This window comes from Acanthochromis polyacanthus, chromosome 1 (assembly GCF_021347895.1).
Source record: "Acanthochromis polyacanthus isolate Apoly-LR-REF ecotype Palm Island chromosome 1, KAUST_Apoly_ChrSc, whole genome shotgun sequence".
Classification (NCBI taxonomy): Eukaryota; Metazoa; Chordata; class Actinopteri; family Pomacentridae; genus Acanthochromis; species Acanthochromis polyacanthus.
Window position 1 is genome coordinate 33,006,187 of NC_067113.1, and position 24,010 is coordinate 33,030,196.

General features: G+C 37.9%; 1 protein-coding gene and 1 long non-coding RNA gene across 12 annotated transcripts in view; one reads left to right on the forward strand and one right to left on the reverse strand.

Moving 5' to 3' along the window:
• LOC127535447 (uncharacterized) overlaps window positions 1–18,530 on the forward strand; it is an 81,516-nt gene extending 62,986 nt beyond the window's left edge. Inside the window, exon 3 of the long non-coding RNA XR_007944324.1 lies at window positions 17,303–18,530. This is a non-coding gene — a long non-coding RNA (uncharacterized LOC127535447). The remainder of the gene's footprint in view (window positions 1–17,302) is intronic.
• The window catches only part of larp1b (La ribonucleoprotein 1B), a 48,194-nt gene extending 24,184 nt beyond the window's left edge, over window positions 1–24,010 (reverse strand). Inside the window, exons 1-9 of one of the 11 annotated variants that reach the window (XM_051951785.1) lie at window positions 23,021–24,010; window positions 19,994–20,055; window positions 12,747–12,824; window positions 11,598–11,829; window positions 8,768–8,923; window positions 5,675–5,800; window positions 3,800–3,968; window positions 755–899; window positions 475–655 (exon numbers count right to left, since the gene is read on the reverse strand). In XM_051951785.1, coding sequence (XP_051807745.1) covers window positions 475–655; window positions 755–899; window positions 3,800–3,968; window positions 5,675–5,800; window positions 8,768–8,923; window positions 11,598–11,829; window positions 12,747–12,824; window positions 19,994–20,055; window positions 23,021–23,360 — 1,489 coding nt within the window. In that variant the 5' untranslated portion in view covers window positions 23,361–24,010. The remainder of the gene's footprint in view (window positions 1–474; window positions 656–754; window positions 900–3,799; window positions 3,969–5,674; window positions 5,801–8,767; window positions 8,924–11,597; window positions 11,830–12,746; window positions 12,825–19,993; window positions 20,056–23,020) is intronic. The other 10 variants (XM_051951843.1, XM_051951746.1, XM_051951871.1 and 7 more) reach the window with 10 other exon arrangements.

Below are 24,010 nucleotides of genomic sequence, written 5' to 3' on the forward strand. Positions count from 1 at the left end.
TAATGATGCTGCCACCACCATGCTTCGCTTAATGATGCTGCCACCACCATGCTTCGCTTAATGATGCTGCCACCACCATGCCTCGCTTAATGATGCTGCTGCCACCATGCTTCATTTAATGATGCTGTCGCCACCATGCTTCGCTTAATGATGCTGCCACCACCATGCTTCGCTTAATGATGCTGCCACCACCATGCTTCGCTTAATGATGCTGCTGCCACCATGCTTCATTTAATGATGCTGTCGCCACCATGCTTCGCTTAATGATGCTGCTGCCACCATGCTTTAAGGTGAGGATGGTGTCTTTGTGATTATGTGCAATGTTTGGTGATAAAAAGCAGTAAAAAGGTAAAACTTATTGTCTACAGGTGCCGTACAACACTTTCATTGTTGTTTTCATGAGATTTGCTGACAAACACAGCATATCACCAGTTTGCATTCTTCACTTCGGCTTCACGAGAGCTGAATACTGACCGGAGTTTGTGGAGTTGAGGGTCTGCCGAGGAACAAACTCAGGACAGTTAATGAGCTGGGAGAAGTCGGTGCGAGGGGAACCAACGACGGTCGGGGCGGGGAGGATGGGCCAACGCTCGGGTTCTGATTTACAGCGAACCCGGTCGTCCACCAGCTCCACTTCTGTGCTGCTCTTCAGGGCCTGGAGGGCAGAAGTTAATCATCAGCACGGTCCGAATGTTTAAACTGGACACATTTGGCACTAAAAGCAGCACTCTCAGGGGTGTTGGCGTCACGTTACCTCCATGATGAGGTTGATATCGGTGGTCAGAGCCTGCACTCTGTGGAAGCTGGCGATGAGGGAGATGGGGAGGAAGCCTCGTGCGTCCATTTTTCTCCTCAAGAAGAAGTCTCGCTCCAGGTTGTGGAGGCTAAAGTAGTACTCACTGGAAAAAGACACATAAAATCTTTAAAAAATCTTTCAATTTCACCCCAACAGAAAGAATCTTTGAGCGCTGGAACAAACACAACATCAATTTTGCTAATAAACTTGTGAAAAAGGGCCCAAACTGAGGAGGTCTTGTGTTCTGCGGCTTAATTTTTGACCTTTACTGGTCTGCTTAACATTCACAAATCTTGCATCTCCTGACCCACAAAATAACAGAGCCACAGACTCACAACCCCCATCGTCCCCAGAGGCAACAAATGTCGCAGCCAGCCACACAAGAACAGGGCTACAGTCTAGGAATAACATTACTAGATCACGTTATATTAGCAGAACATGCCCGTAAAAGTAATTACATGTAGACATACAGTATATTGGAGCACGTATTTTTAATTTTACATCACAATTATGGTTGTAAATGCTATTTAATTTCTATAAATCATCTTGGTGAAGGACCCGCTGCTTTCAGGTCCCTGGGTTTTATAAAAATGCAAAACTTAAATACAGGAGTTCTCTTTTTAAGGCTTGCTAGTTTGTTTGAAAGGGTGTCAGCTGTTTTTTTCCTTTATTATTGCAAAATTGTAGAATTTAGAAACTGTAAAAACAGGATAAGTCAGGAAAATTAACTAAATCTGAGCTCTATGACTGCGTTTATGTGAAGCATCACCAAATCTAGCCTGGAAAAGCTCTATGTCTGCGCTTGTCACATCACTTTAAGTCACCGTGAAAAGTCCCATCTTTAGGCACAAATTAACAAAAAAAGTGATATCTTCTGAACCATATGTAGCTGCATGTAACAACACATAAAACATACAGGTTGTAATATAAAAATCTTGATCATAAAAATGGAAATAAAGTAAATTTCATTCAATTTCATAACTGAATCTATTTTGAAATACTTTATAATTAATAATAATATAGAATTTTGTTTGAATAGGACATTTTAAAAAGCTAAAATTAAACAATTATCTTTGTAAATATTTAGATTTCAAGCCAAATTGTCCTGATATTCAACACAATCTTGACCGTTTTTGCTGTGTGGTGCCACAGACACGTTTTTATTCCAATTAAACAGAAGCAGCAGAATATTAAGTTTGAGTCAGAATTTATATTTCCTCTAAATACTCAACAAATGGAGAACATTCTGACCGGACCACCACCAAAACTAGACTAGAAAAGCTCCCTGTCTGCGCTCGTCACACCACTTCACGCCGTCATAGTTCCATCTTTGAGCACAAATCAACAACAAAAAAAAGACATTTTTAACCCTACGTAGCCGCATCTAACAATAATACAAAACAAAACATATGGAATAGGTTGTAATATCAAAATCTTGATCATAAAAATTTAAAAAATGCAATTTTTATTCACTTATATTACTATTAACTGAAAAAAACAAAGTATTTGATGATTAATTGTAATTTTATTTATATAGCACTTTTTACAAACAGATTAAAGCTAAAATTAACCTGAAACTGCACAAATATCCTTAAAAACATTCATACTTCATGCCAATTTGTTCTGATAGTCGACACTATCTTGACAATTTTTGACATTTTGTGCTACAGACACGTTTTTATTCCAATTAAACAGAAGCAGCAGAATACTAAGTTTATGTTAGAATTTATGTTTCCTCTAAATCCTTTTAAAATCATCAACAAATGGAGAATATTCTGACCGGACCACCACCAAATCTAGACTGGAAAAGCTCCCAGTCTGCGCTCGTCACACCACTTTAAGTCACCGTTATGTGCTTTTAAACACACAAACACACACCGGTCGGTATGTGCAGCTCGGCCTGCAGGCGGCTCGTCGTCCCGTCGGCTGACTGAGCAGAATGAATAAAGCCGAGGAAGACGAGAGCGAAGAGGACAACGGCGTCCCCTCGTTCACCCTCTCACCCATCGCTCTCTCTGCTTTTTTTATTTTTTATTTCCCTGCTCAGGCCTGCGTATAATTCCTGGTCTGTCCCCTCCGAAGCACTCAGACTATATTTAGGAGTTCACCCCACCCTCAGCCTCCACCGTTCTGATCGGTAACGAGGCCAAAGCCGGGAGGAGGCGACTCAGAGGAGATGCTGCCCCCTGCAGGCCACAAAAAACACCCAGAGGAGGTTTGGAGGAGGTCCAAAATTTTTCATAAAACTAAAATTTTGTGTCCCACATTGGACTTTAATGCAATTAAACTCATATTTTTAATGTAATAAAATAAAAGATTTAGAATAAAATAAGAATTTAAAAACTCCCAGTGGGATTTAAAGTTGAATGTGATAATTAAAGAAATTACTCTTCTATTACACATCATTTTTCCCTGAATTTATACATATGTAGACAGTTTTATTAAAATTTAGGGCTGGATCTAATCATTCTAATTTATCAACTGAATATTTTACAAATTAACTCACTAATCATTTAGATTTTGTTGGTTTTAAATTGTAAATGTCTGGTTTTTGCCTGAGTAACAGATCAAAAGTGTGATTTACTATTAGGATAAGGGCAGCAAATCAAGAAAAAAGTCCACTGAAAGGGACTTAAACGCAAGCTAGAACGTAGCTAGAAACTAGGCGAGAGAAATCTGATAAAAGTGATTGAAATGAAAAAAATAAGCAATAAAAACACAAATCTAGATTGGATTACCTTTAATTAACCATTTAAAAGTCTCACAGCAAAGTTTTTGACGATGTGAATGTAAAAAAAATGTCATTATAGCACGAAGGTTCTGGTTAAATTTGACTAAAATGATGAAATGGAGATAAATGACTAAAAAACAACTGCTGTATTTGATGTTATATGATTTTATATGTAGGCCTGTATGTGTGTGTTTTAGAGTCTTGTTTTGTTTCTTGTGTCGCTTCTTTGCAGAACTGTCCCAGCATAAAAAAAAGGAGAACACTGGACTTACATTTGCCGTTTGATGTATTCCTTGAGCAGCTTCTCGTCCACTGTGTACATCTGGACCTTGTTGCCGTCGTCATAGTAATAAACCATGTTGGTGCCGAACTCTGAGGGAACGTGAACAGAACCGTCGGAGGACTGGGAGTCCCGGAAGCTCAGAGAATATTCGTACCGACCTGAAGACAAACAAAACAGAAACATGAGATCCAGCAGCCGAGGCCAAAAGGAAAGAAGACGCCGGTTTGAGGACTAAAGAAAGAGAAAAGAAAGCTGAGCTGCAAGAAATAAAAAAAACCTAAGAAATTATAGAAAGTGAGCAGCTCAAAAGCTATCTTTATTCTGGTAGTGACCCTTTAATTAGGCCAGAAGTCAGAACAGAAATCACAGCACTGCATTAAAAAGCAAACTTAAGAACTTCCTTTTAGTTTGGCTTTTTCTGATTTTATAACATTGAAAAAACATTTTTTTTTGATAAATATTTTTAAAAGAATTATTATTATTTCATTTTCATGTTTTTGTTTGTCTTACTTTAATTACTACACTTTTTTTATAATTTTTTATTTTGCTTTCATTCATTTTAAATTAAATTTTAGTCTGTTTTATCACTTGCATTTTCCTATTTAATTTTTATGTATTTTTACCGACACTGTAGTCCATTTGATTGTACTCTTAACTTTTTATTTTCTTATTTTTGCTTCAATGAATTTTGAATTGTATTTTATTACTTATTTTCTTATTTGTTTGTATTTATTTTCTATGTTCTATGAAAAAACATTTCATTATTTTCTTATTTTGATTCAATGAATTTTGAACAGAATTTTACCTATTCACTATTCTATTAATGCACTTTTTACTGTTTTGCTTTAATTCATTTTAAATCAAATTTATGTCTATTTTATCATTTACTATTTTATTATTTTGCTTATCAATTTAAATAAAATTTTAGTCTATTTTAAAATTTTGTTTTTATTTAACTTATGTATTTTAACTTATTTTAGTCTATTTCAGTTGTTTTTATCACTTCTGATTACTTTGATTTCGTGAATTTTTATTTACATTTTAGTCTATTTTACTTCTTATTATTTTCTTATATTCCTTCATTTTATTTGTGTATTTTACCTATATTTTATTACTTTTTTATCATATTATTATTGTGCATTTATGAATTTTGACGTAAAATTTTTATTTATATTTTATTCTATTTTACTGTTTATTTTCTGACTTTACTTTTATGCACTTTTACTGACATTTTTAGTCTATTCTATCCATGTTCTATCATTTAATTTTTCATTATTTTCTCATGTTGCTTCATTCCATTTTGAATTGCCTTTGAGTCTACATAATCCATCTTTTATCGATGCAGTTTTTATGCTTTTCTTAATTTGCTTTTATGAATTTTTACTTAGATTCTAGTGTACTACGTCTTTGTTATCACTGTGTTTTATATTTTTTTCCCAATTTTTGTGTATTTTATTAGTCTTTTTCTCATATTATTTGACATATATGAATTTTCTGACTTACATTTCAGTATATTTCATTCATCTTTTATTATGTCACTTAACTATTTTCCAATTTTGCTTTTAAACATTTTAATTTACAATTTTAACTATTTCATCGTCTTTTAACGCTTCATTAATTTATGCTTTTTTTTGCGTTTTAGTCTGTTTATCCACCTTTTATCACTTCTCACTTTTAATGTTGACCTGTTTTTCACTTTTCTTCGCTTTTTAATTGCTTTTACTTCTAAAATCCCCTCTTTTGTTTTTTTTCATTTGCACCAGAAGTTCTGTACAAATAAATTCTGACAGATGGATCGTTGTCGGAGCAGATAAAAGCCCCGCTGAGTGTTTTCATCTTTGGGTATTAATTGTTTAGTCCTCACCTCGTCCACGTCCTCTCCCACGTCCGCGACCTTTTCCTCGACCTCGAATTCCTCCCCGAACGCTGCCGCTGTCGCTCCGGACGCTGGAAGCATCGTCGCCATAATCCCGCGGTTCTCTTCTCCAACCTGTGGACGAGAAAACGTCGAGTTTTTCATGTAATTTGTTCGTCTCTGGGGGCTGATGAGGTCTTTACACGAAGTATTACTAAGAAAAACCCTGCTTGAAGTCACCTGTAGTAACCGGATGAACGCCATTTCTATCTGTTGTAGTGTTTTTATCTCCAATATTTTATATTTTCCTAAATCTGACACTTCATTTCATAGTCAGAATCTCCACCCTGAGGTCAACTCATTGGGGTTAAATTTCTTCCTTTCTGCTCAGATTCTGATAAATCTCGGGTTTTTTTAAGAATTGTGTGATCAACTTATTACTTATTTCCCTTTTCTAAAGTGTCCGTCTCCAGATCTTAGAACTAAAGTTTAATTTAAAAATGAATTTAAATAAAATATTTAATAATTTGAAAACAAAGAGGTGGAAAAAACATAGTTCTGCTGTTTACAGTAGGTTTTCTTAAGGCAACTCCTATGAATGACGTGTAAAACTACAGTTAATTTACAATCTGTGTGACCCTCTGATAACTTATCTTTTTAATCTCCAGTGAAGTTCAGCTCTTTCCCAAGATCTATGGGCTAAAATGAAGGTAGTGTCTGCAGATACGGACCCGTACTCGTAGCCTGTGGCCTACGGATACGGCACTTTACCTTATCATAAATATTAATGAGACGTACATGAATATTAATGAGCCGGCTGATGAACGCGCTTTGTGATTGGCTGGTAATCCGACGGACATAAATATTAATGAGCCGGCTTGGTAATCCGAGTGATGAAGGCGCTTTCGTGATTCGAGGTGAATCTGCGTGCCGAGCCTGTCATGTCAATCATCTGCTGTTCTCTTTTCTATCATGCATAATGTCTTATAAATATCATTATCTGACTTTTTCACGGACAGCGATTTGGGGGTTGAAATCAGCACTACTACTAAAAATAGCAAAACTTTTTATTCACGTGACCCTGTTCTAATAAAGCACAAACAGCAAACAAAACAAATGGCGGAACTAACAGCCAGCAAACGAAAAGTATTTTTTTACCTTCAAAAGTAGCGACAGACTATTACATATTAACAACCTAAACAAAACCCTGACACTGCACGTCAGTCACTTTAATGTTAGCGGACTCTGTTGAATGGCTAAGTTACATCACCACAAACAAATCTCACAATATCACAGTAAATCGAGTTTGTGGGTTTTTTTAATTCATGCCGAATTAAAGAGCTGCTCCTCACCATTCACCAGTGTTTGTTTCATATTCGACATCCTTAACTTTATCTTGTAAATTAGCGTCCGAAATTAAATGGGAACATTTGCAATGGAGTTCGTCAGCCGCTTCCACCACTGAACGCGGTAAACTAATTAATAGGAACTGGACTTCAAACAATTTAGACACACGTCTAAAAGCATAAAAACTACATTGTATAAAGTATGAGAGGAGACGGTGTATTTTTGATTAAATTATACAATGTTCGCCGTCAGAGTCATTCATATAAACTGCCTGTAATGTGCAGCAAATAGTAGTTAACCGGCGCCAGCTCTTCAGTGACCTTAATGGGTCCGTACCTCAAGTACAGATGCTACGGGTACGGGTCCGTACCAAAACTGACAGAAGTACTTGAAAAAAATCTGAAAAAATCTGAAAATAAAATGGAAAAAAAGTGGAAAAATATACAGTTTGGGGTCACTTAGAACTTTCCTTATTTTTGAAAGAAAAGACGTTGGTTTTCCAATTGAGATAACATTAAATTAATCAACTTTAATTAACGTAGAGCAATTTTAACTCCTTTAAAGTAACTTTAACTAATACAGAGCAACTTTAATTAGAGCAACTTTAATTAATGTAGAGCAACTTTAATATAGAGCAATTTTAACTAATATAGAGCAACTTTAACTCCTTTAGAGCAACTTAGACTAATATGGAGCAACTTTAACTCATTTTTGAGCAACTTTAGATAATACAGAGGAACTGTAACTAATGTAGAGCAACAAATTAATACAGAGCAACTTTAATATAGAGCAATTTTAACTTCTTTAAAGCAACTTTAACTCTTTTAGAGCAACTTAAACTAATATGGAGCAATTTTAACTCATTTTTGAGCAACTTTAGATAATATAGAGGAACTGTAACTAATGTAGAGCAATGAATTAAAACAGAGCAACTTTACCTTATATGGACCAAATTTAACTCATTAAGAGCAACTTTAACTAATATAGAGCAACTTTAATATAGAGCAACTTAACTAACAGAGCAACCTTAATATAGAGCAACTTTAATTATTATTATAGAGCAACTTTAACTAACATAGAGCAACCTTAATATAGAGCAACTTTAATTATTAATATAGAGCAACTTTAACTAATATAGAGCAACTTTAACTCATTTTAGAGCAACTTTAAATAACGGAGCAACTTTAATATAGAGCAACTTTAATTATTAATATAGAGCAACTTTAACTCCTTTAGAGCAACTTTAACTAACACAGTTTTCCTTTAGGCAACTCTTAAGACTGACAGGTAAAACTGGGGCTTATTTACAGTCCGTACAACCATTTTATCTTTTTTAACTCTAGTAAAGTTTGATTCTTTCCCGAAATATTTGGACTAAAATTGGTGTCAAATGACAGAAACACAAAACCTAAATGAAAACAAAACTTGAAAATGATGAACTGATCTAAAAATAAAACCCAGTTTGTTGAAAAAAAACATTTCCCTCATTTTTCTGAGGAAACTGTGGTGAGCAATGTGGGCTGAAAGGTCAAACAGGCTGCGAATCACGTCTGATGCAAGTTAAAATAAATGAGTCAGAGGTCATGCTGTCTTTGTGAATTTAGGGAAGAACAGCTAAAAAAAAAACCAACAAAAAAACAGGCGGCAGCAGATGGGAAAGTGGTGAGCAAACACGATGTTAGAGGTAAAAAAAGAGCAAACCAGCGAGTGAAGAAGCAAAGCAGACACTGAAGACGGTCACTTCTTTCCACTTACTCCTGCTGCTGCTATCATGCGCTCGGTTATTATGGAGCGTTTGATTGGGCGACGTGGGGTCGGGCGAGTCGCCGTTGGTGTCCCCGCCGGGCGTCTTGTCTCCGTCGTCCCGGGACGCTTCCTCCAGCGGCAGAGAAACCCACTTACGTTTGTTACCTGGCGATGATTGCACACCGGAAACAGAGCTTTGAAGAGTTTTGGCCCAAAACGCTCAAACATCATCAACCTCGGTGACTGAACTTCACCGTAAAGCAGGTTTCAAACACTCACTTTGACTTAAAACTTGATTTTCAAGTCTTTGTTTTAGTGGTGAATGACTAAAAATTCTATATTTTAAGGTAACCAGACCCAATACAGAACACCTCATGTTGAAGTATTATGGATTAACTGGTGTTTAACAGGATAAAACGATGAACCACAGCCAAAAATGTATAAAACACGGATTTTTAAAAATAATTATGATATTAAAACACTTATTAATAACACTAAAAGTTGCATTTAACTTACTATTTGTCAATCGATCTTATTTCTGTGGCGTAAAACATAATTACCTGGCAGAAAAATGTCCAACTATCAAATTATAACCTGAATTTAGTAAAATAGTGTCAGAATTAAAGCCCTCAGATGTTACATTTATGAATATATTTAGGATAAAGTTTTATATGAAGTCAATAAATCCCAGTAAAATCATCAATTCCTCCATTGAGGTTGACAGTTGTCATTTTTTTATTGCTACTGGTTAATCCATTTTGCTATAATCTGAAAATGGTTAGATTAGCTTAGCATAAATACTGAAAACAAGTGGAAACAGCTAGCTTAGCTTCATCTAAAAGTGGCAAAACCGTCCTATTACTAAATCTCAGACATTATATTGCCGATTTTTTCCCAAAAAAGCGCAAGAAATAAAGCGTGAATGACTGGTTGGCCGATAAACTCCCATTCAACCAAATTCTCATTGGTTGGACAAGCTCCGCTGTTGCTCTAAAAGCTCTCCAATGTCTTAATATTTTTTTATTATATGCAATTCAATAAATCCCGATACAACAAGTGGAAACAGCTAGCTTAGCTTCCTCCAAAGGCGGCAAAACCATCGTACTACCAAATCTAAAGCTCTCTGACCAATTTGATACATCATATTACCCATTTCTCCCGCAAAAAAGTGCATAAACTAAAGTGTAAAATCGTTATTTTTGGTTTGTTGTTGGGTTTGTTTTGTTTGTGCTGTCCAGGTCGACTAGTGCTAAAGTTAAATGTTTAAAGCCACATTTGAAATTTGATGGAAAATGGAAACTTTCATCTGCTGAAGAAACCTGTGTAAGATGACTGAAAGCTCCAGAACAACCACTAAATGGACCTTGTACTTAGCCTAGCCGCGCTAGACAACCCACGGCAACGAATTTAATCCTCTACCAGGGTGGGTCTAGTTACCCTAAATAAGGCTCGAGGTTGGATGCTCCTAAAACTGGCCGGACCAATCACCATGAAGTGTAGAGTCAGAAGGCGGGCGTAACTAAGTGACGACAGAGGCGCAACGATTCTGACAGAAACAACCGGAAACAACTAGCCTAGCCGCGCTAGACAACCCACGGCAACGAATTTAATTCTCTGCCAGGGTCAACAACAAAAACGACAACAGTCGTTGAGCTCCATTAGCACCGACTCTGAATAATCTTTCTGTTAACATGTCTGTAATATACTTGAGCTTCACCCATTGACTGTATAAATAAGGCTTCACCGAACTCCCGCATCCTCTGATTTCCGGCGCTCTAGGAGCCTATTCGTTGCGCTGATTGGTTGTATACCTACCCAATTGCTGCAGAGTGATTTGATAGACAACCTTTTAGCCCGCCTCCCTCCCTGTCGAGCGTGCCTAGACCCTTGTGTCTTCAGAGCATGGGTCTAGTGTGGCTAGGCTACCTTGTACTAGGACTGAATTGTAAATAGTATTCGTACCACTGTTATATTTTATATACTTACAGTACTACTACAGGTTTATATAGGAATATAAATCAAAATAAAATGATTAATAGGAGCCTTGATTCTGAGATATCTGCAAGCTTGTTTGTTTTTCTTGCTTTTAAAAAAAGTTCAGTTTTTACAGTTTATTTCTTACAACTTTTTCTAATAATCTAAATCTTTTGAAATTTGTGGCAGCCTGAATTCTGAGATATCTATGGCAGGTAAAAACTTTGCTTAGCTTTTATTAAATCCTCAAATGAACCTTGGAGCAAACTGATAGAATTATGTTTAGTTGTTGCCGTTTTATCTTACATTTTTCTTCAGCTGTCATGGTCATATTTTAACACTTCTTACAGCATTACTACAGCTTTAATAATACAATGCATTTAATTGGCAAAATCTGACAGATAAGTCACATAATTGTGTAGCTCCAAAGTCACATTTTACGTTATTAAACCAACAAGTTTGAAGGATTTTCCATTCCTGGCAGTGTTTTCTTGTTCATTTTGAATCCTTACTCGGTCAAAAGACGTTTCTAGCGACATTTTAAGGTCTTTTTTTCGACATTTGTAAACCTTTTTCCTCTTATTTTGGAACAAAACTCTTCGCTTCATCTCTGGTTTAGACACAAGTGCCTTCACAGAGAGAGAGAGATTGATCATCCCAGCAGAGCATGCACCAATCTCCACCAATCACTGATCAATACGGTTATTGACATGCAGCAATCAGGAATTAAAAAAAATCACTGCAGTCGAGTCAGAAAAACATGCCTACGAATAAACGACGGAGTGTGAACGAATCAATCGACTGCGATTATTCAGATTATTTTAGGACGTTTTCATGCTGCACCCAAAGTAAAAAATCTCCTCACCCTCACCTCCTCTCTTCTTCAGGCCGGCGTTCTTGGCGTCCTGAGCCGCCTTGGACTCTCCGTCTTTGGGCAGATCTCCCAGCGGGTCCGGCTGAGCCTCCTGGTTCTCTTTGCTCTCGCCGCCGTCATGGCTGCTCTCCGACTTCCTGTCCGGCCGCTCTCGTCTCTTGTCCTTCTCCCGCCGCGAAGACGGAGGCTTCTTCCCGTTGTTGTTGAGGACATTTTGTTGCTGCTGCAAAGAAAAGAACAACCGGCGAAAGGTTTTATTAAGACTTTTAGAGGAGAACAGCACGTTATGTGGCATTTTTATTCCCACATCTGCTTGTATTCTGCATTTTAAGGGATTTTTTCAAAGCTTTTTAAAAGCAATCAGTAGCAGCCTTAATTCTAAGACATCTGTGTGTAAAATCTTTTATGTTGTCGTTTTATGAAATCTCCACATCTCTCCAAATACTCGGGCTGGACCCGAATATCCGTTCGCTACGGCGGTATCCAGATATTAATTTTGGTATCCGAATATATTAACTGAAGACAAAACAAAGGCAAAATTTAAACCCGGGAGACCAGACGAACGGATCCGAATATTCGGGCTATCTCCTCCACTGCCACCGCCGCCCCCGGACGTTACGGGGAGGAACGAATATTCGAAAATTCGTCTTTAATAGGGCCCGAATATTCGGAGGCCGGAAACAACTATTTGGGCCAGCCCTACCAAATACAAGGTAAATGTTAAACTTTCTCTGCTGTTCACGGTGTTTTATAGAAATATGAAAGTTAATGTCAGTTTGCATTTTTTAGAAGGAGCTAAGTTGGTTTTAGGCGTTTATTCAGCCGAGTATAACAGTTTAAAATATGTTTGCATAAATGATTAAAACATGAGATTACACCTCATGTTCTACACAGACAACACAACATTTATGTTATGTTTATTATCATTAATTATATATTATGTTTATTATCATTAATTAACTAAATAAAGGCTTTTTTGCCTCACTGCTGGAGCTTTCTGCAGACTTAAACCCTGCTGCGTGTTTTTATTGCTCCATCTAGTGAGCGGACTTCAGAAAAGCTTCTCTGGGACCAAAACTGAGCAGAAAACAAACAGAATTTATTCGTTTAATTCACGAAAAAAAAACACGGTAAACTCACACGTCCGACCACCTCTCGTACCTCTTTGGCCAGCTCCCCGGGCGTCGGCCAGTTCGTGATGTCGCTGAAGTCGCTCGACTGTAAAAAAGAGACACAACGAAATCAGCATTTCAGCATTCAGGAGTCGGGACGGTTTCGGACGGTTTATCGGTGCGTTTTCGGGGCAGGTGGAGCAGAATTGCCCTCCCGGTGGAGGCCGGCGGGGCAGAAAAAAGGAGGTCAGTGCTCCGTTTGTGGGGAAACTGCAAACAGCGGCGATAAAACAGGCCACGGGAGTCACTTTCCACCGGCGGGAACGCTGTAAATTTGGACAAACTGATAGGAGATCAAGGTTAGACGAGCTGCAGAGGAAGCCGGGCAGAAAGAGCAAATAAAAGTGGGATTTTAACACGTATACTGGGTCAAAAACTGCACGAAAGTTTCCAATTTTGCACCAAATCTCAGGTCTGGAGCTGCACATAGGAGGTTCCAGATTGTCAAAAGTTCAAATTTGCAGCTTTTTTGTGAATATCGATGGAAATAAACTGAATATTTTTGGTTTTCAGATGGTCATCATTCTAAAAAGGCATAATTTTAATGCCAAATAAAACAATAATTATCACTGACAGCCATAATTCTGACATATCTTTAAGTAAAAAATACATATTTTTTATTGCTTTTATGGAATCCTCAAATATTTACAAGTTTACAAAATTCTGTTGCATTTTTACTGTTTTTTTCCACATTTTTCTCGAAATACCTCAAATTCAATAAAAACAATAATCAGCAGAAGCTTTAATTTTAAGATATCTATAAAGCAGAAGTTTTTATGTTGTCGTTTTGATATGAAATCCGCAAATATTTACAAGAAACTGACCAAACTACGTTGAATCTTTACAGTTTTTTCCCCTACATTTTTCTCTAAATACCTCAAATTCAATAGAAATAACAATTAACAGCAGCTTTAATTCTAAGGTATCTATAAGTAGAAGCTTTTATGTTGTCATTTTGTGAGGAAATCCTCAAAAAAAGCAAAGTAAAATAGTTTTAGTGTGAATAAAATTACATTTTTCTTGAATAATCTCAAACTCAGTTATCAAATAAACACTGCTGCAGTTAAAGAAAACAAAGAATGTTGGTTTTCAGTCAAACAAAATGATGCTTTTTGGCAGTTTTAAGCAATTTAAACATCCAAAACCACCTCAAACCACAGTAATACACTCAATAATATAACTAAAAGTGTAATTTAGCTGCTATTCTGTATGATAAAAGACATTTCAGTCAATTTGTTAGGAACATCAGGCTTAGATTCCATGTTTCTTGTGTCTCAAAATGCATTATTTGCATCTTCTACCATAACTTTTTTCCTTATAAATATCTGTGAAGACATGTAATTAAAGCTTTTAGTGTTTACTTGCATCACCGTTTCAATCGATGTGCCGCTATTTTAGGGCAAAAAAGTTTGAAATAATCTTAAATAAACATAAGAAAAAAGCGACAATTTAATAATAAACACTAATAATGACAAGTATTTGTGTATAAAAGTCGTTCACAATGAAACAAATGTGATTTTATGCAAATAAAGAGCACAAATTTAAAGAAATATGATCCTGAACATCATAAAACCGTTAAATCTGAGCACTTTTTTTGTTTCCTTATTGGTTTTATTCTAAAAGATTTGCTTTAAAAAACATATTTAAGATTATTTTGTAAATCTTGATAATTATTACTTAAAAAAATCAATTTAACTGAAATAAAAACATCAATTAATTATTTGATGCCAAATATTCACATCTGCAGCTTTTTTGTTCATATATGACACTAAACTAAATATCCCAACATTTACATCTAATAATTATCAAGATAATCCCCACATAAAATAATAAATATCAGTGTCAGCCTTAATTTTGGGACTTTTAATTATTAAAAACCAAAAAAATATGTATGTAAAGTTAAGTTTTACATGAGATCTGACAGTAAAACTTAACTAAATGCATCAGCTTGAGTTATTTCTTAGTTTTTTTTTATTGCAATCACAGGAAAATAAAGACAATAAATTGATCCGCTGGGCTTAACAGTGCATGATAGAATTTACTGTAAACTATCAACTGGGACATGTGACTGTGTGGAAATGTCAGCAGGTTGCATTCTGGGTCATCGAGGCTCCATTAAAAACACACCCTATGCGGCAATGTTAATACCAGGCAACTTAGCGTGTCCCTGCAGCTACATACATGATATTAAAAGGCCTAAAAATAACCCAAAACGTGTAAAAATCCTCACTAGATGAGCCGAGCTGATACAGATCATAGAGTCGAGGCTTCCTGTTTCACAATCATTACTTTAAAAAGAAAAAAAAAGCTGCCACATGCTGACATTTTTAATATTTTTATATATACTCCGACTCCCCTCCAGGCAGTAACTTTACACAACGGCGATGGAGGAAGAGAAAAAAATTGGCTGGAAAAGCAAACAAAACCCCAGAACAGCAGCTCACATTTGGCCGGCAGCAGATGTTGGTTTCCCATCCTGCATGTCGGTACCTGGCAGGAGTCAGAGCTAGAAAACCGAGAGCCAAACATCATGTTTTAATGTCAGAAACGTGCCCAATCTCCACCAGCAGCATCTGATTAGCTTCGACCGCTAAAACCATTAAACCAAAGTTACCAAAGCGGCGACCAATCTCAGAGATTTTCCAACACATGGGGAATTTTTAGCCCAACTTCCAATAAGAAAAAAGCAGATTTTAACCAGTTTTCTTCATTAGGGTTTAATTTATAAGCTTAAACGGACATTTTTGTTCGTTAAAATGATCAAAAAATGGCAAGAAAGTGCAGAGATTTTTGCCCAGTCATGCTTTCTGTTGCGCAAAGGCCCGTTCAGAGCTGCAGAAACCCAGATTTAGTGTTTCTGTGGGATTAATTACCGAGATCTATAAATGTGTGAGGCCAACGCTGCATTTAAGGTTGTTTGGAAAACTCACTCGAGACATTTTCAAGGCCTGACAGAGAAATTTTTACCCTCTGAACGACGAAACGCACCAAAAGGTGTGAAAAGCCTGTTTTTTGTTTTTAAATCAACAAAATTACACCATTTGTTAGACCCAGAAACCGTAAAAAACCGTAAACATCACTGGATTTTCAACTCTTAGATGGTCCTTCAACACCTTTTTCCATCTAGACTCTGTAAAAAAAACAAAAAAACAAATATGATCAGGGATGGGATCAGCAAGTTTTGATTCCAGCGGAAAGTTCTTGGGGGGGGGGGGGGGATATGTGTGCGGCGGCGGCACAGCGACTTCCAATCACTGGCCCGTTTACAAACGTCGTTACATCTCGCGGTTGTATCGGCGACATCTCGCGGTTGTATCGGCGACAATAAAGTGTTCAAATTTGAAATGAAATCGGCGCAAATCGGCGGCTCCGCGGAAAATTCCCATCCCTGGACTCTACACTTCATGGTGATTCGATTACAGTACTGTACATGACTGCTCTCACTGAGTGGCAGCTAGCATTCAGCGCAGTGGATATTAGCAGCCGTTCGATATTATGACTTGCCGACCATAAAAAAAAAAATCACTGGATTTTGAACTCTTAGTGTGCAAGCACCTTTTTCTGTCTAGGAATCATCTCAATGGAAGCTTGAAATCGTGACATTCCAGTAAAATCAGTAATTCTGCATGACTCGTTTAAAAATTAGCCAAGAAAAAAAACGTTTGCACTACTTGGATTCTGTCTAAAAAATTAAATAAAAAAATATGTGCCATCTGAAGCAAACCTGAAGCTTTTAAAGATTCAACTGCAACCAACAAATTCAGAGATTTGTCAGCTGAACTGCAGGCAGTGTTCACACAGGAGCTAAAAATGTAAACAATAAAATACCTACAGTATGCAGAGTCACTATTTTTCCTAATATTGGGATCAACTTTAGGAAAAATGTTGTACTGATTCCAGGTTAACTGTCAGATCTAGGAACTGTAAAAACAGAAAGAATCTCTGGATTTTCAACTCTTAGCTTGCAAACACCTTTCTCTGTCTAGGAATTATCCAAATCGAAGCTTGAAATTATGATATTTCATCTAAATCGCTAAATCCTGCAGGACTGATTTAAAAATTCTACCAAAAATAAACCATTTGCACTACTCAGATTCTGTAAAAAGCAAAAAATTAAGTGGTACTTGGTACAACCATACACGTATTAATGACTTGAGCGTGACTAACAGTCACTTGACAAAAATTCAGGGATTTTTCAGCTGAACTTTAGTGTTTGTGTTAAACATAGCAGAGACAAGAAACCACTATTTTTTCCTAATATTGGTAATATCTGCAGGATAAATATTGAATATGTTGATTACAGGTTAACTCTTTAAGCTTCAGTCAATTCCAGCCGTTTTCAGTACAAAAAAATCGCTAATATTCTATTTTTAAATAAAAAAAATTACGAAAAATACGGGGAATATTGGACGGGCATCGCGAGGTGCATTTCCTTGAAAATGACCGATTCGGGGATTTTATACCGACTTCAGGACATGTTTTGGACAAAATAGTTTACTGGCTTGTGTCATCTGGATGTAAAAGGCTGGATTATGGCCGTTTTTTGTGGAATCTTTTTTTTTGTGTGTAATAATAAACCCGGAAATGTGAGTCGCGCTGTGTGCGTTGAAGCCGTGTATAGAGAACGGATGGATGAATATTTGTTTTTGTCGGACAAATGTGTTTTTCTCACCCGCTGTGGTAATCGCATCTGAAAGTGGTTTATACCGGCGGATTCATGAGAATCTAAGCTTTCCATCGGCGTATAGTGTTTGTATAATCGTGTTTGCAGCCGTCGGACATTCTTGAAATTCCTACGCAAATTAGTAGGTGTACCACCGGCGGTACACTGAAGCTTAAAGCTGCTGTCCGGAGTTTGAATCTCAGCGTCTCCCAAAACACTGTTGGTCCCTCCCTCTGATTTCGCCCCTTTATTTGTGCACGCGCGCAGTACATGAGAGAAGTGCCCGGAGTGCTGCAGCATCTCGCCTGTTTTGCTGTTTTCCCCTCTTCTGCATTTAGTACATGTAGTAAATAATAAAGGAATTACGTTAGAATGCTGTATTGAGTCTAACTTGTCCTAATACCAAAATAACATGAATCTGCTAGGACGAACGAGTAAAGTTTCAATATGTGATTACACTCGTGTATCCCTCTCGATGATGTTGTTTATCAAACTTAGTGCATTTACGCGTGTATAAGTGTTACATTGTTTATTTATTTCTATCTGGAGTTCAGAATTGCATGACTCCTCTGACGAAGAGTATGTCCCAGACGCCCCAACATCTTCCTCCAGAGGTCGGGCATCTAAACGAAGCCGTCAGGCGGGCTATGGAGGCCGTGGTCGGGGAGCGACGCGAGCACCCCGAGCCAAAAAACGTCCTGCAGTCTCTTGGCCTGACAAGCCGTGGGATTGGTAACTTTTCTGGAAGTTGCTGATCCCTGATGCTCTCTCCTCCATAAGCAAAACAAATGTGCACGCGGTTGCGTAGTGCGTAGCTCGCCCACCTCTGCATGGGCTTGCTTGCTGTGCGCGTAACCGTTGATTGACAGCATGACAAAGCTGAAGCTCGAACTTGATTGGTCGGCAGCAACCGGCGCTTTTTAGAATAACATGGGGGTCTATGAGAGGAAGGCGGAGCTCAGGAATAAATTTTCATATCGTGTTATACTAACTTTATATTATAGTATCGAACTAGACTAACACATTTAAGCTTTGTTAAAAAATGATACATAAATTGAAAACAAACGGAAACTCCGGACAGCAGCTTTAAGGGGTTAAAGAATCACTGGATTTTCTACTTTTACACAGTCCTTGAACACCTTTTTCAGTCTTGGAATCAGCTTAAATGGTAAAATGGTAAATGGTCTGTATTTATATAGCGCTTTACTATACCTGCAAGGTACCTAAAGCGCTTTACATGATACATCCCATTCACCCATTCACACACACATTCACACACTGATGGCGGAAGCTGCCATGCAAGGCGCTAACCACGACCCATCAGGAGCAATTCGGGGTTAGGTGTCTTGCTCAGGGACACCTCGAGCACGACGGGGCGAGGATCGAACCAGCAACCCTTCGGTTGCAAGACGGCCACTCTACCCACTGAGCCATGCCATGGCAAAAAAATATTTTTGCCATCTTCTTAGCCCCCAATATTGATCCATCTTGTTCATTACAAGATTATTTCAAGTTCAAAGAAGCTTAAGCTTAAAACTGTAATATTTCCTCAAATCTCTAAACCCTGCATGCCTCGTTTAAAAACGAGCCAAAAATAAACCGCTTGCACTACTTAGATTCTGTAAAAAACAAAAAAATAAGCGCTATTTGACGCAAACCGAAAGCCTTTAACGACTCAACTGCGACCAACAGTCAAGAAACAAAAATTCAGGAACTTTTCAGCTGAATTGCAGGCAGTGTTTACACCGAGCAGGTAAAAAACAAGCATGAAAACTAATTTAAAATGTGGTACAAGTAGGAAAATATCTATAGCATTGGCAAATTTGTTGCACATGTTGATTCCAAGTTACATAAACTTGTGTAAAACAAATGCGCAAAGAAATTCGACTTTATTTTTGTGCATTTTTTGTGATTTATGGCTTGATAACAGTGTCATACATACATAGTTCTCTCTACTTCTAGTCATGTTTGTGTTGCTTCCATACAAGTAGAGATATAAAAAATATATTGTTAAAAAACTACGAATAAATGTCGACTGAAAGAAAAATAATTGCTAAATATTTCTAGAATAAATCAATTAATGTTTCTATTTTGGACATGTGAGGAAAAAAAGTCACAAAAACGAATAAAAATATTCAAAACAACAACAAAACAAAAGAAAACCAAACAAAGCTTAAAATAATAACCCAACATATCCAAAAAGGAGTAGGAATCTTTGTCTTCACGGAGCAAAAACTTGCATTAGTTTCTGTTTCATTGTGAAGTGAACATCTGGTGAAAATAACGCCCTGTTTGGTTATTTATCAAGTGAAAATACAAATTTTAAATATGCTTCTTGTTCATATTTAAACTCTCTTTTTGGTGTGCTTGTTCTGTTTTCTCCTTATATGTTCAAAAATATCAAGAAAAATAAAGATATTTTTAAGAAAAAAACTATAATTACCAGGAAAAACATCAGGAAAATGAATACACTGAGTAAAAACACGAAAATGCTCGCGGTTCAGAGGGTTTAAATAAAAACAGGTAAAAACAGAAAAGCCAAGGAGCGTTACCTTGCTGGATTTTCTCGTTCTGGGTTTGCTGGCTCGCACCACTTTCAGGGCATTTTGCTGATCTGCAGATACAAAATCGAAAAGTGAGATTGACATCCTCGCATCTGACAGGCGGGTAAACATTAAATCCAAAAGGTTTTAGTCTCTTTTTTAAAAAAAAAAAAACAATCAGGAGCTGCGGGAAGGTTGCAGAAGTCTGGGAAGCATTTGGGAATTTTCTGAATAAATCAACGGGGGGAAGAGCGGCTGAACTGGTGGAGGGTGTTTTGTGTTTTGCTGGGAGTGGCAGCCATGACGGTGCCTATCGCTCGGCAGAGGATGGCCGGATTGATAAGAGGACGAGGCTTCCAGGCCAGCAGGCGGGTTGAAGCCCGCAGACGGTCGTACAGTAGAGCTGTAAAACGATGCCGGAGTTGTGCGCTTCAAATATAGCTCCCAGCTCTGACACACATTCATAAGTCACAGCGAGAAAGCAACAAAGCTGCAGAAAGTCAGCAGAGAAACGATCAATCAGCAGCTTTATCAAAGACAATTAACTCATCAGCTGATAGAAAGTACATCAATCTGATTATTATTAAAGGGATATTCCACCTCATCATGACTAAACTTGCATTACGGGTTAATAAAGATTATTTAAAGACATTTTACTTCCCATTGCAGGTCACAAAATTAATGCTCTACTTCCCATAATGTCACTCGATCTTTTAAACTCCGTAACCCCGCTTTGTTATGCAGGCATGAAGCCAAAAAATGTAATTTTCGAGGTAAAACTACGACACCAACAGGCCTTTAACTGCTTTATACAGCTGTTGATACAAGTCAACTGAACCCCAGGTGTGAAACCAGTGAAAGTTTAAGTTATTTTCCTCGTTTATCACGTAAAAATGGGAATATTTCTCTAGCTGAGGCTTTAAATGTGCCAAAAGTTTCTGTTGGTAGTGCTTAAAATACATAAAAATGGGAATATTTTTATGCTTCTGTGTGTTTTGGATTTAACTGAGAAGGCTCCTCTTCTGTCACACTTGTTTTGCTGTTTTCTTTTTTGTTTTATGTTGCTAGAAAAAGATTTCTTCAAAACTATAATTTGCAGTGAATCAATAAGAACATATTTTAATAAACTAATTTTATTTTCATCATGACAAAGTACGTATTATTTCATCATTGTGCCGTAAATATTCTGGGTTTTTAGATGCTGGTTGGACCAAAGAAGTCATACTGATATTGTAGAATATGAACTATTTAATTATGAGCATTTTTGCTTAAAAAAAACTACATCTTATTATTAAAAAAGTGATTAAGTCTCTATTATTCTCTGATTCCTGCCTCTTAACAACTGAATATGTCCAATAAGAAACTTGTCAAAACTTAAAGTCCATTTTTTAAACCTTTTATATACCATTAAATCACTTAATTAGGAAAACAATTAACTGATTAATCAACAGTGTAAATAATAATTAGTTCCAGCCCTACATGTTTTAATTACAAAATACATGTAGAACAAAATACGTTCAAAGACGGTGAGTATTTTTGTTTTTTACGGAAAAAAAAGTTTAAAAATTTTTGTCACAATTTTCTGTCCTTTTATATACCAAACAGCAAACTGATTATGAAAACAATTAGAAGATTAATCAATGAAAGCAATCTGAGTAATAACTGTTAGGTGTGGAATTACATATTATAGGTTCAAATTAAATTAAACATAGAAAAATATGTTTTAAAATTGATTTGAGTGATCAGGTCTAAATTCTTTGATTCAAGCTTCTGAAATTTTCCATTTTCTTGACTCAGTGTTGATTGATCTCTCCATTATTTTTCACAATTAATCTGTCCGTTTGGCCCCAAAAAACCTCTGAAAATGGTGAAATGTGCCCAAGATGACGTCCTCAAATAGTTTATTTTGTCCACAATCCAAAGATGTGCAGTTTACTGTGACATAAGAGGAAAGACACCAGAAATGATTCAGAGTTAAAGAGCTGGAATCAGAAAATTTAGATGTTTTCCCCCTTAAAAAAATACATTACACCAATTAGCCAATTATCAAAACATCTAATATTTGACAGGAGAGTAAATATTTTTTGGTTGTGGACAAAAACTATTTGAGGACATTAACTTGGGGATATTTCACAGTTTTCTTAAGTTGTACATGTCCATATTTCTGGCTTTTATACACCAAACAGTTCACTGATTGATCAGGAAACCAATTAGATTAATCTGCACTTAAATGATTGTCAGCTGCCGCTCTGGTAGTTGTTTTTCTTTAATTCATGTGTCATTATGAGTTAAAAACTGGGATTTTATCATGTTTGTGGACAGAAATCTGGACTTGAGGTGCAACTTTTCTGCCACATCCCCCTTATAAACAGCTGGATTCCTCCAAAGTGGATATAATGATTATTTTACGAGCCTAACCCACTTTATCTCCCCCACCTGTTCCACCACCTTGTCCACATACTTGTTTTTTCACTAGTGACAGTAGGGAGCAGGCTGGTGGGAGGAACTGCAGGCAGAAAGGCCATTGGACATGCAAAAAACGTGCCTTCACAGCAGCAGCTAGCTCGGACTGTTTAGCTTCTTTTAATACGAGTCAAACCACGAAGCACCAGAGCACCACAGGTTTGACTCTCGGCTTAGCTTCTCCCGGTGCTTCCTCCAAGTGGTCTGTCAGCGCTGGCTCACGGCAGCTGGAAGCCCGCAGAGGAGTTAGCAGGGAGCGGCTAACAGAAGTAGCAGTTGTCAGCAATCAACACGTGGTGCTCCGGAGCAACCCGAGCACACAGAGGGGGATGGGGGCAGACATGGCAGCTCCAAACACGGCTCCACCGGGCTGACATTCACGTCCATGCATTAGATTTGAGTCTGAATAAAAAAAATAAATGAGGTGTGCCGGAGGGGAGCGGCGGGGTCTGGGTTTAGATTTAACCGCTGGAAGGGCTGTCAAAGGGCGGCTGCAGCGGCGACGTGCATGCGGGGGGCTGCTTTGTGCTTCGGAGCGTTTAAATGCGATTTAAAAATAAAAATGAGACTCACCTTTCTCCTGGGAGTTGCTGATGATGTTCACCGGGACTCTGCCCGTCGTCCTCTTCGTCCACGGGTTCACTTTCGGCGGCGGAGCTTCGACAACTTTCCTCTTCACCGCCTCCACCGCCGAGTCAGCGCTTTGGTCGTTCTCTTTATCGTTTTCTTTGCATTTCTTGTGCGTGTCCGCGGGGCTCCTGGCCGCCTCCGAGCCCTGGCCGTCCCCCAGTGGGTTCTCGGAGCCCTTCTGCCCCGGTTCCTCCTTCTCCCGGCCCTCGGGCTTGTTTTGGTCGCCGGAGCTGGCTGCTGTCAAACCCGAGTCGACCTGACTGCTCTCAACCTCTGCGGACATCCTGCTAGTTTCCTAACAGTGCCGAGTGTTAAATCCAGTGTGAATCTTTGGTCCTGGCTCTCTTATCCCAGAGAAAAGTCGTGAAAAACTCGGGGGGTGACCACATCCACAAGTCGAGGTAAACAACTTTTTTTCCCTCTCTCTCTCTCTCTCTCTCTCTCGGGCTGGACCTCGCCAGCTAAGCCAGCTAGCCGAAGTAGCTCTGCAGGCTAACTGTTAGCTAGCTAGCGACCATGCAGAAGTCAGCGAGCGGCTTTTTAAACGTTGTTTGGGGTTTTTTCCTCCTCCCGGCGACTTTTTACACCGACGACTAAATACCTCGGAGTCCGGAGTTTGTCACCATGTAAACGGCGCCGCTTGAGTCGGTTCTCCTGCGAGTTTGAGTAACTTCTTTCGCACCAACTGCTCCAGCGACCTCCTCTCTGCTCGGCTCCGGTTTCAGCTCCACGCTACCACCACGGAGCTCGTGCAGCCTGCTGCCTGGTGGCTGTAAACAGTGGCGCTGCTGCCCCCAGCGGCCATACGGCGCTACTGCAACACAACACAATGTTAGAATAGACACTGTGTTAGAATCTGTGCAATACCACTGACACATGCAATATTGTTATTTCTATAATTATAATTATTTGGGTCATTTTCTCAATTCTGGC